General features: G+C 42.8%; 1 protein-coding gene across 2 annotated transcripts in view; it reads left to right on the top strand.

Annotated features, from left to right (window-relative positions):
* The window catches only part of KIF26A (kinesin family member 26A), a 222636-nt gene that overhangs the window by 9276 nt on the left and 199951 nt on the right, over positions 1-13409 (top strand). The window contains exons 1-2 of one of the 2 annotated variants that reach the window (XM_069734333.1): positions 9550-9792; positions 11542-11769. In XM_069734333.1, the coding sequence (XP_069590434.1) occupies positions 9745-9792; positions 11542-11769 (276 nt within the window). In that variant the 5' untranslated portion in view covers positions 9550-9744. Of the gene's footprint in view, positions 1-9549; positions 9793-11541; positions 11770-13409 lie in introns of those variants that run through there. The other variant, XM_069734325.1, reaches the window with a different exon arrangement.

The following is a 13409-nucleotide window of genomic DNA, read 5'->3' as shown; positions in this document are numbered from 1 at the left end:
TCCATGATATTGATAACATCTTTCTCCAGCGCCACATTTCAAAGGCGTCGATTCTTCTTCTGTCTTGTTTCTTTTATCGTCCAGGTTTCGCATCCATTTGTTACCACAGAAAAGACCAGACAATGTACAATCCTTCGTCTCCAGTGAAAGTATTCACACACAATATTATATACAGTGGGGAAAATAAGTATTTGATGCACTGCTGATTTTTCAAGTTTTCCCACCTACAAAGAATGGAGAGATCTGTAATTTTTATCGTAGATACAATTCAACTGTGAGAGACAGAATCTAAAAATAAAAAAAAGAAAATCACATTGTATGATTTTTAAATAATTAAATAGCATTTTATTTCAATGAAATACAATTGCTTCTCACTAAATTAGAATATCATCAAAAAGTTAATTTATTTCAGTTTTTCAATACAAAAAGTGAAATTCATATATAGAGTCATGACAGAGTGATCAATTTCAAGGGTTTATTTCTGTTGATGATTATGGCTTATAGCCAATGAAATCCAAAAGTCATTATCTCAGTAAATTAGAATAATTAACAAAAACACCTGCAAAGGCTTCCTAAGCATTTAAAAAGGTCCCTTATTCTGTTTCAGTAGGCTCCACAGTCATTGACACACTCCACAAGCAGGGTAAGCCACAAAAGGTCATTGCTAAAGAAGATGGCTGTTCACAGAGTGCTGTATCCAAGCATATTAATGGAAAGCTGAGTGGAAGGAAAAAGTGTGGTACAAAAAGGTGCACAAGCAACGGGCATAATCGCAACCTTGAAAGGATTGTTAAATAAATGCCATTCAGAAATTTGGGGGAGATTCACAAGGCGTGGACTGCTGCTGCTGAAGTCATCACTTCAAGAGCCACCACACACAGACGTATCCAGGACATGGGCTATAAGTGTCGCATTCCTTGTATCAAGCCACTCATGACCAATAGACAACACCAGAAGCGTCTTACATGGGCCAAGGAGAAAAAGAACTGGACTGTTGCTCAGTGGACCATGGTGTTGCTTTCGAATGAAAGTAAATTTTGCATTTCATTTGGAAATCACGTTCCCAGAGTCTGTAGGAAGAGTGGAGAGGCCACAATCCAAGCTTGTGTGAAGATTCCACAATCAGTGATGGTTTGGGGAGCCATGTCATCTGCTGGTGTAGATCCACTGTTTTTTATCAAGACCAAAGTCAGCGCAGCTGTCTACCAGGAAATTTTAGAGCACTTCATGCTTCCCTCTGCCGGCAAGCTTTTTGGAAATGGAAATTTCATTCTCCAGCAGGACTTGGCACCTGTCTACACTGCCAAAAGTACGAATACCTGGTTTAAAAGCAACAGTATCACTGTGCTTGATTGGCCAGCAAACTCACCTCACCTTAACCCCATAGAGAATCTATGGGGTATTGTCAAGAGGAAAATGAGACACCAGATCCAACAATGCAGACGAGCTGACGGCTGCTATCAAAGCAACCTGGGCTTCCATAACACCTCAGCAGTGCTACAGGCTGATCGCCTCCATGCCACACCGCATTGAACATTAACATTGGTAATGCACTACGCTATCATGGATTAAAATCCTGCAGGGCACGCAAGGTCCCCCTGCTCATACCAGCACATGTCCAGGCCCATTTGTAAATCGATGATCCAGAGGAGGCATGGGAGAAGGTCATGTGGTCAGAGGAAACCAAAACAGAACTTTCTGATTTGATCTCCACTCGCTGTGTTTGGAGGCATGACGCATGGTGGGGGAACATCATAATTTGGGGTTTTTTTTCTGCAAAAGGGACAGGACAACTGCACCGTATTGAAGGGAGGATGGATGCGGTCATGTATTGAGAGATTTTGGCCAACAACCTCTTTCCCTTAGTGAGAGCATTGACGATGGGTCATGGCTGGTCTTCCACCATGACAATGACCTGAAACATACAGCCAGGGCAACTAAGGAGTGGTTCCATAAGAAGCATTTCAAGGTCCTGCAGCGGCCTAGCCAGTCTCCAGACCTTAACCCAATAGAAAATCTTTTGAGGGAGCTGAAACTCAATGTTGCCAGTGACAGCCCGAAACCTGAAAGATCTGGAGAAGATCTGTATGGAGGAGTGGGCCAAAATCCCTGCTATAGTGTGTGCAAACTTGGTCAAGAACTACAGGAAACATCTGACCTCTGCAATTGCAAACAAAGGTTTCTGTACCTATCCTTAAGTTCTGTTTTTTCATTATATCAAATACTTATTTCATGTGATAAAATGCCAATTAAATATGTAAAAATCATACAATGTGATTTTTCTGGATTTCATTGAGTTTCTGTCTCTAACACATGTGAAGTATACTTACGATAAAAATTACAGATCTCTCCATGTAGGCGGCAAAACTTGCAAAATTGACAGTGTATCAAATATTTATTTTTCTCCAGTGTATATACATACAGAAGTATACACACACAGTATATATGTATGCAGGAAATATTGACATACCCATGAGTTTTATATATCTGTCAGCCAATCTGGTTGTTTTTCATGGGATTGGCATATGCCATAAACTGATTTTGGGGGAAAATAGTGATAAATTGTATTGGCGCTTTCAAGGTAAGCCAACATACAAATGGTCTATCTGGGCTTCATTACAATACAAAAGTGTAACTTGGAAAATATGGGCTGCGATGTAAAATGTGTAACAGAGGCCCAATTCCCATGTGCCATTTATAATATTGGTGTCTTAAAGAGGCAGGTGGGCCTGTACTTTTAGGAAGTAGTTGCATTTCTAATGTCGGCACTCAGTCGCGTAACTTGAGTTTGGTGGGCTACCAGTGCAAGATTTCAAATAGGACCTCCAACTATTCTCAGCTCTTTAATAGAATTGGTCTTTTCATATTCGTCAAAACAAACATTTTGGTGCCCTCCTAAGTTTTCATGGCCTGGGTGTGACTACAATCCCTGCACCCACTATAGTTATGCCCCTTCTGTGGTTTGATCTCATCTCAGGATAAAGACCGTCCCTTGTAGCATCATCATCGGTTCTACAAATTCTATGTAGGGCTTCACCTTCTCCCTCGCAACCTCAATCGTGTATTGCCTTCAGAGGAGACCTGTTGCTGTCCCTTTACTAGGCTATGAAGTTTTGTGATATCAGGATATCAAAGATGGACAGTTTTTAGCTATTGTTGACAAGCCTAACCCCAAAGGGTTGAGATAAAGACTACTGAATGTGCATGGAGGGCATAGGTCTTATAGACAGAACTTTGACCCATAATTTTGAAACAGAATCATATGTCCATCAGCCACAGCGGGAGTGTGGAGTTTCGCCCATAGGTAGGTGGAATTTGAATCTCCTTTTGGTATTCCTTGTCCTATTCTATGTCAGCCGATCACTGGCAATGAAGTCACAGCAACGACTAGTGATTGGCTATGCAATGCTTCTTCATCATGGGAATCAAATTAGTGCTCCCTTTTAAAACTATTTCAGTGAACTATGGAAGTCAGTTTTGCCTAAAGAGGTCATTGGCCAGCACGGTGTCAAAATAATTAAATCAGTTGGTACTCGGTCTCTCCAGCTCTGACTGACCACCGCTGCGCTCCCAGTCAAAGAAACCAAAAACCGAAACGTGGAAAACCCCCTTAAGGCTTAATTGCCTTTACTTAGTCCAGATATATAAAGTATTATATGATATTTGCTAAATTTACCATTTAACGCTTCGGTCCACAGATGATTTCACAACTTTCACTCCACCCCTTCTGAAGTGAGAATAGTGACTTTTTTGCGACTTTTTAAAAAGTTGTATTTCCTAAATCTCAGCTAAAACCTGTTTGACACCTATTATTTAAGGCTATGTGCACACGTCCAGAAAGTATGCAGAAATTTCCTGAGAAAACCCTGAGGTTTTCCGCAGGAATTCAACACACGTTTTTGCCACGTTTTTATCATGTTTTTATCAGGTATTTTGCGCATTTTTTGTGCGGATTTTTTTCGTTTTTTTCCGGAGCTTCCCAATGCAATAATATAGTGGGAAATCCGCTTAAAATCCGCAAAATTAATGAACATGCTACGTATTTTTCTGCACGCGTTTTTGTTTTGCGGAAAAAACGCAACATGTGCACAAAAATTGCAGAAATCATTAAAAATGATGGGATGCTTAACGTATGTGTTTTTTAAGCGTTTTTGCCGCGGAAAGCTGACGAAAAAATGCACAAAAAACGTGAAAAATCTGCGAATAATCCGGAACATCTGCACATACCCTAAAAGCGTTGAAAGCAGTGTAAAAATGCAAAAATTTAAATTTAAAATTTTTGTGCAAAAATTCTGTTCCAAAACATGGGATTTTTTTTTACGCTGGAAAACAGGTGTAAAATCGCCACTATATGTTTGTGAATATTCTGTGCTAGGTATGGCACTGCCACTTACTTTTCTTCCTTTGGAAATTTGCGCCCTGGACACCCGCCACTATCCCCACCCATGCTCTACTTCTGATGGGCCCTAACTTTCCAGGGGCCAGAAATGCAACCACATGGACTGCTTTGAGTCTTCACTAAGTTTCTGGGGCAAGTATTCATTGTTCTACCTTAGCCCATGGCCATGGCATCACGACTGGTTCCTGGCTTGCACCTTACCCCTTGCACCTAGCACACACAGCGCAGATTTCATCAGCGCCCTGCTGTTGGCGGACACATTACCGAGAGGTCAGGAGCCATACTTGACCATTTACTTATTAGGATTAGCTGCTGTCCACTAAATCTTTGAGCTTTTCAAACAAGCACACATGCAGAGGGGCGCTCCCGATGCTTGACAGCTAACCTTGCTTGCACTGACTGGTCCATTTCTCAAGAAAAATACATGAAGTGGTGAGGTTGAGGTACTGGGGACAGGTAGGCGGCAAATAAAGACAACGCCATGTTGTTCCCTTTGTGATATGATACATCCCTTGCTGCTCAGGCTCCGGGACGTCCATAGCCTGATGCCGGCCTCAGCTGTCGCCTACTACAGTTGCTCCATTTCAGATGCCACGTATAGAAATCCATCCGCCCCATCAGGAAGACACGAGCTGCTGAAACATCCTGTTCTTGTGTGGTTAATAATGAAATCCAAGAGTCAAAAGTGAAGGAATAATGTATGGAGAGGAGCATGGGGCACTGCTCACATTACCTAATGCCGAGGGGTAACATGTTCCCGCTACAGAAGACAGCCATTCTGAAAAGTGTTTGTCACTACTAGCTATTAAATGGAGGGTATTTACTCTACTCTACAGGTCAAATTGTCTCTTCAGTGGTTCAGAGGTGCAGATTGGTGAACTTAGATGTGAGAAAGCAAGAGTGTGTTACAGATAGATAGTTGTCCCATCCAATATCTATCTATCTATCTCTATCTATCTATCTATCTATCTATCTATCTATCTATCTATCTATCTATCTAATCTCTCTCTATCAATCCCATATCTGTCTATCATAGAAAAGAATAAAGCCTCACTGGTTTTAGATTGCAGAGTGCATGCCTTCAGTAGATTTCCTAAGACCCCATAAATAATCCCCCCCTCAAAAAAAGTAGTAACAAAACAATATCCATCCCATGTCTTGTCTACCGATCTTACGGCTATCTGTGACACGTCTGTGTATCTCCTAACTATCATATTGATCTATTTATCTCTCTATTTCTTCATTCTCACATCTATACCTTTTGTATTTATCTCTCATCTGTCTATCCATTGCATCTGTCCACTTATATCAGTGTCTTTCTCTTTCTACCACATGTTTGTCTATCATCTCTTTCCATATTCCATCTATCCACCCACCCACCCACCCATCCATCTAGTACAAGGGTGCACAACCTGCACCCCAGGGGCCACATGCGACCCTCAGCCGTCCCTGACTCCTCTTTGTTCAGTAACTCTATGGGGATAGCTGCACAAATTATATTGTTATCCTGTTTTTTTTTTCTGGTCTACTACATAGAGGAGCAAAGGACCCTCTTTTTCTACAATAGAGCAAGTTCCAGAAATGCATTATGCATCATGCATAATAAATTATGGCATATATAGCAGTGTCGATATATATACCTCGGATCGGAATACCCTTCATATTTTATGCAGTACTGTCCCCAAACTTGGCACCCTAACCAAAATAAGGTTGTGCACCCTGATCTGGTTATGTCAGTCTTTACTACCTACATCTTATGTCATTTATCAGCTTCATATCTGTCATATCGGAGTAACCTTCGACTCTGCCCGGTCCTTCAAACCACACATCCAAGCTCTTTCCACCTCCTGTCGCCTCCAGCTCAAAAATATCTCCAGGATCCGTCCTTTCCTCAACCCCCAATCTACTAAAATGCTTGTGCACGCCCTCATCATCTCCCGCCTTGACTACTGCAACATCCTTTTCTGTGGCCTCCCTGCTAACACCCTTGCACCTCTCCAGTCCATCCTTAACTCTGCTGCCCGACTAATCCATCTCTCTCCTCGCTACTCCTCCGCTTCCCCCCTCTGCAAATCTCTTCACTGGCTCCCATTCCCTCAGCGTATCCAGTTCAAATTATTAATACTGACCTACATAGCCATCCACAACCTGTCTCCTCCATATATCTCTGAACTAATCTCCCGATATCTTCCCTCATGTAATCTCCGGTCCTCCCAAGACCTCCTTCTCTCCTCCACACTTATTCGCTCCTCATCCAATCGCCTCCAAGACTTCTCCCGAATATCCCCCATCCTCTGGAACTCTCTGCCCCAACACGTCCGACTATCAACCACAGTCGGATCCTTCAGACGGAACCTGAAAACCCACCTCTTCAGGAAAGCCTACAGCCTGCACTGACACCGCTGCCGCCTCATCACTATCGAAGCTACCGCCTCACCAACATCGGAGCTCCTGCAACCCCTAACTTACTGTCTCCTTCCCCATAATCCTGTAGAATGTAAGCCCGCAAGGGCAGGGTCCTCGCCCCTCTGTATCAGTCTGTAATTGTTAGTTTGTTTACTGTATGTGATATCTGTAACTTGTATGTAACCCCTTCTCATGTACAGCACCATGGAATTAATGGTGCTATATAAATAAATAATAATAATAATAATAAATCTTAGGCTAAGTTCACACTTGCATGTGGCTGGTCTGCGGATGGCTGCAGTACATCCTCCCTTAAGCTCTGCCTATGCTCCGCCTACTTCCGCATGTGTCCTGCATCGTCCTGCGTACCTATCTTTAACATTGGGTACGCAGAGACATGCGTTGTATGCGAATGCGGCGTTTTGACATGCCCGCCAACCGCATGGGAATGCAACTTTTTGGGTGATCTAGGGATGGGGATGAAATGTCATGGAAATGCTGCTAGGTGTACGGTGTGTCTAACCTAGTGGGGTCAAGTATCTGCAGATAGCTATATTTTGTGTTGGGGTATATTCACACAATGAAGCCAAATCTTAGTATAGTTCTAACATTATTGTAAAATTTGAGAAAAATTGCGATATTTTTGCAGAACTGTGATAAAACATTTAGGATTTTAGCGTCATTTTTTTGTAATTGCAGCAATAAACCACAACATGATCACATTATGTGCTTTGAGATATATAAGATAAAAGGATGGGGGTCTTCCAGTATTATCAAGGTACCGCTACGGCAGTACCAGCATAGCTGGAATAGCATACGTACTGTTTTCAGATGGAAGGCCAATTATAAATGATCACAAAATGGAGAATTATTTAAAGAGCTTGTCGTGATGTTCTGCAGGAGCAGGACACGTATCAGCCTCCAGGCTTCCTGCTTGATTGACAGTTTAGAATAGTGTCATTGTTGTGCTGCTGCCCCCAACTGTGCCCTCTCAGATGCCGCTATATGAGGCAGCTTTGGCTCCGCAGCACCAGAAATACATTGGCACTAAAACTGTCTGGGATCGGGAGCTAACAGTGTACTTCAGTGATCTACTGGAAAGAGCTTGTAAGCACTGCTCATGTTTGGCCACTGCTACTAGACCGCAGTTGTGGTCGATAACCTAGACAACAAGCAGAAAAAATACAATTCCAAATCCTTCCATTCGGAGAGATTTTTTAATAGCAAGTATGTTACAAAGTTGATTGTTTTTCTCAAGCAAGAACATGGGAATAACCTTTAAAATCTCTAGAGCCCCCATGCAAAATTGTTAAAGGGAATCTGTCAGTAAGATCAACCCTTCTAAGCCATCTAAGTTTCCACAATCAGTGATGGTTTAGGGAGCCAGGTCATCTGCTGGTGTAGGTCCACTGTGTTTTATGAAGACCAAAGTCAGCGCAGCTGTCTACCAGGATATTTTAGAGCACTTCATGCTTCCCTCTGCTGACAAGATTTTTGGAGATGAAAATTTCATTCTCCAGCAGGACTTGGCACCTGTCCACACTGCCAAAAGTACCAATACCGGGTTTACAAACAGCAGTATCACTGCGATCGATTGGCCAGCAAACTCGCCTGCCCTTAACCCCATAGAGAATCTATGGGGTATTGTCAAGAGAAAGATGAGAGACACCAGACCCAACAATGCAGACGAGCTGAAGGCTGCTATCAAAGACACCTGGGCTTCCATAACACCTCAGCAGTGCTATAGGCTGATCGCCTTCATTCCATGCTGCATTGTTGCAGTCATTGATGCAAAAGGAGCCCCAACCAAGTATTGAGTGCATTTACTGAACATACATTTCAGTAGGCCAACATTTTGGATTTTAAAATAATTTTTCAAGCTGGTGTTACAAAGTATTCTAATTTACTGAGATAATGACTTTTGGGTTTTCATGGGCTGTAAGCCATAATCCTCAACGTTAACAGAAATAAACACTTGAAATAAATCACTCCGTTTAGAACGACTCCCTATAGTATATGAGTTTCACTTTCTGTATTGTAGAACTGAAATAAATTAACTTTTTGATGATATTCTAATTTTGTGACAAGTACCTGTAGATCTCTCTAAAAATCTGCCTCCAGTGCTTACTATGTATGAAAAGAGATATTACTAGTGTGAGACATGTAATGACTGACAGTTTGCTCTCCCAGTCTACACGTGTTACACTGGTAATGACCCCTTATAATTAATAAGCTCTGATTCTCATACAGATCTATGTCCCGCCCACAGATCGTAACAGCTCATTTACATATTAAGAAAAGAGCGTAACACAGATATCAAGGTGTCGTTATTGAGCTTCCTGTGACCTTCGTGCCCATATAGATGGCTTAGGAGGGCTGATCCTACTGACTGATTACCTTTAACTGGGTCAGCCACCTGCTATGCCCATTACTTGTTACATGGACTATTATAATTGTTACATTCTTTATACAATTCTATGTTACCCTGAGAGAATGGAAACATTGTGAGCAAGGGTATAGTATAAAGTTACCAGACCCTGCTATACTGTAACAAACTGTAAAGTCAACACAGTCTGGTCCTGGTGTCTTCATCCACAGTGTACATAAGCAAAGGTCTGCATGCAGTGGGGCATTGGGTGGGGAATCCTGCTCCTGCAGGACCCTCATGTCTGTGGGAAAGTGCAGCAATCCTGGTAGTGCCCCTCCCTGCACTCTCTCCCCCTGCAGCAGGCTCCTGACTCATTAGTCTGGCCAGTCCAGAGCTGCTGAGAGGTGGCTGCTCCTCTCCCTGCCCCTTGTACCTTCACACTGTCAGGCTGTGGGATTCCTGGGAAGACAGCATGGATGGCAAAATTACTTAGCAGGAGATGGGAGCTTTGTCCTCTTATCCATGACTGAGCTGCTCTGTGTGGTGCCCATAAGGAAAGCCCACCTCAACCATGGTCCCTGTGCTGGGCAGGGCTGGCCATGCCAACCATATGGGGCTGGTAAGTTGCAGAACTTTAGCTGTCAAGGAAAACTTTGAAATTGCATTGCTTTAGGGATGAAGAATACAAAACTGAGGCTGAATTATTAGTGCTGCTTGTGTGTGAGAATGGACTGAACATATAGCAATGCTGCTGTATGGTTGTATCTACATTGTAATAATGGCTATATATATGTGTATGTATGTATGTTTATATATATGTATGTGTGTATATATATATGTGTGTATGTATGTGTCTGTGCATATATATGTGTATGTATTTTTATATATATGTATGTGTGTATATATATGTGTGTGTGTGTGCATATATATGTGTGTGTATGTACGTATATATATATATATATGTGTATATATATGTGTGTGTGTATATAGTACTGCACCTAGTATATATTATACAATAATAACATTCATATATATAGACTCACCAACTATATATTGGGCATAATGACCTGTGCTACTATAATACTGATGTGTGAAAGTGAATGTAATTCTGGGGTAGATACTACTACAACTATATGCCCAATAATTACATAATATTAGATGTGACATTACTGCTCATATTGCTATTACCAATGTGTATGTAGTATTGGAAAAAGTTTCAGAATAACCTACAACTATGACAGCAACTGGTAGCAAAGGGAGAAATTCAGCTACTGTGAAACGTACATACATTTATGAATATATATACATATATATAGATGTGGGAGAGGCAATATCTGCAACTCTTACTTCTAATACTAATAATATGCTGTGTATATAATATCTATCCATTAGGAAAGAAGAGAATGACTTGTGCTGCTACTCCATGAATATAGGTATATGAATGGTATTGTGATATATATGGGAATACAGGTAATAGCACAAGCAATTCTCATTTCCTAACACACAGGGCACTAGAATCCGTGCCAGTGATGCCACCAATACTATTACATGTATAATAAAAGTCTCATAGAAAGCACCAATACGCCTACAATTTGTGGCATTGGGAAAGGATATCAGGCATATATCCTGCTATTACCACCACTATACACACAGATCACGTAGCACTAGAAGTCCCAGAAGTCCCACTACTATGTATGTGTGTGGGGGGTTTGTATGTAGCACTGGGAAATGATGTGCTAATTGTATATTACTGGGATCAGTATAATCTCTGCTATTAGTACTCCTCTATGAATGCGCGGCTACTTACGACTAAATCAATTCTATATTTTTCCATGTTTTTTACTGCTACTATATGTATTCATAAGGAACAGGGAGAAGTACCGCCATCACATGTGTATATCTACAGGGGTTACTATGACCGATGTAGCTCTCTAGATGGCTGACGTTTGAGTGTAAGCTCTCTGGACAAACCCTGGTATTCTGTGTAATGACAGTTCTGTGGAGAGCAGATGACCTAGTGACTAGTGATGAGCGAGTGTACTCGTTGCTCGGATGGTCTCCGAGTATTTGTTAGTGCTCGGAGATTACGTTTTCATCACCTCAGCAGCATGATTTGCGGCTACTAGACCGCTTGATTACATGTGGGGATTCCCTAGCAACCAGGCAACCCCTACATGTACTCAGGCTGGCTAGTAGCTGTAAATCAGCTGAGGTGAGGAAAACTAAATCTCCGAGCACTAACAAATACTCAGAGACCACCCGAGCGTGCTCAAGAAATCCGAGCAAGGAGTACACTCGCTCATCACTAAAAGTGACCATACGCTGATGGATGGATTTTCTAAAAGCTCTGTCTGGTCTCCCTCCTCAGGTTGCAGACAGGTTCCCCGGCAGAGAAGTCCCACCACCCAGGAAAAGGTTGCAGTCAGCAGATGAAGCTCTTCAAGGCAGCCGTCCTTCCCCTGAGGGAGCTGGGGCAGCCGCTGTGTCTGAGCTCTCAGAGGGACCTGGGCTAGGAAAATGGTGCCCTTACTGTCAAGCAAAACTGGCTGAACTGAAGAAGCAAGCCCTCAAGTTGGCGGTCCCTGGCTCCATAATGGTAAGAGCGCCTCTGATAACGCCTCCTCTAGTTTACGGTCGTTGATATAGCTTCACGCTTAATGGGATATCGGGTGCTTTTACACTAAAGAATAGCGCCACTCTTGTCCCAAGGCTGCGCCTGGTACGGCAGCTTATACCTGTTTGAGTAAATAGGGCTTATTAATTTATTATAAGACCCTGCTAACCACACTAAATTGGTTCTCAATGCAGGATTATCTGAGCACGGTATTGTTGCCGTGTCTCAATTTGCTTTTGGAGCAAAGGGTTAATTCTAAGCATTCGCGCACTGATGACGGCTCTAGGATCGTGTCCATGCAGATCTTTAGCGTGCTCGTACACTACAAATTAGACTTGTGTTCGTTTTTGCTTTGTTCCTGTCTGTGTTTGGGTTAGTCGGTGTGTCGCAGGCTGCTCCTTACTGCCACCTAGCAGAGAGATTTTATTACAACACATTCTACAATGGTCTGAAACTCACCTGGTTATTGTTAAGATTTCTCTTGGTGCAAAACTTTCATGATGATGGTGCAAGTTATACAAAAGCCCTGGAAATGTGCAGATTGCCAGTTCTTTATATCTTATGATGCCAAGTGACTGAGCCATTGGTTTCGATCCAACCAGCGCAGAATCTACATGCACTTTTCATATTCTGCCTGGATTTCCTATCTTAAAGCGTTTGCCCAGGACTATTTTTTACTATAGGCCTAAGAACTAACAGGCAGGTAGTTGCTAGCTACCTGCCAGTTGTGCCCGGCACCGATCTCCGCTGGCACAGAGCAATCACAGACCGCTCCTGCCGACAGGGCAGTGACTTCTCATTCACTCTGCTCTGTTGACGGGGTGTGACTGTTGAGGTCATGCTGATTGACACCCGGCTCCCCGCTGCCTAACTGCTTGGGGTCGCCTGTCAATCAGCATGATGTAGACAGTCACACCCCGTCAGCAGAGAAACCCCCGAAGATGAAGAGCTGCTCTGTTGATTAGGACCTTCTGAATTGCTGGTAGAAGCGGTCGGAGTCAGCACCAGGTACAACAGGCAGGTTGTTTCCTCTGTTAGCAAGTAGTGATGAGCGAACGTGCTGGGATAAGGTATTATCTGAGCATGCACGTGTGCTAACGTCTTAAGCGTGCGCGAATAATATGTTTGGGTCCTCGCGGATATTCGCAACACATGCAGGTTTGTTAGACAATCCCTGCATGTGTTGCAGCTGTCGAACAGCCACGAGACCTGCAGCCATTGGGACTCGAACGTATTTTTCGAGCACAGTGAAGACACTCTGTTAGCACCTGAGCATGCTCAGATAACACCTAATCCAGGCACGTTCTCTCATCACTATTAGCAACTACCTGTCTGTAAGTTTTTAGTCCCATAGCATAAAAAGTCCTGGATAACGCCTTTAAATGGTTTTCTACTAGAGTTGAGCAAAAAAAATGAGCAGGACTCTGGTCCAGTAGCCTATATTAGTAGCCAATCACTGCCAGACTAGAGCCATGTGAGCCTCCCGCTACGTGTCGGTATCGCCAATGAGTTTGTGCCAGACCTTTAATCGGAAGAGACACCGGGGATGCCTACAGGTAGGAAGAAGTTGCATGACTCAAGTGCAGCTTCCACGGTCAAATCTCTGCTTTCTATGACAATGG

Source organism: Ranitomeya imitator, chromosome 1, assembly GCF_032444005.1.
Source record: "Ranitomeya imitator isolate aRanImi1 chromosome 1, aRanImi1.pri, whole genome shotgun sequence".
Taxonomy (NCBI): Eukaryota; Metazoa; Chordata; class Amphibia; order Anura; family Dendrobatidae; genus Ranitomeya; species Ranitomeya imitator.
Note: the sequence above shows the minus strand (reverse complement) of the source record. Positions and strands in the feature narration are given on the sequence as shown.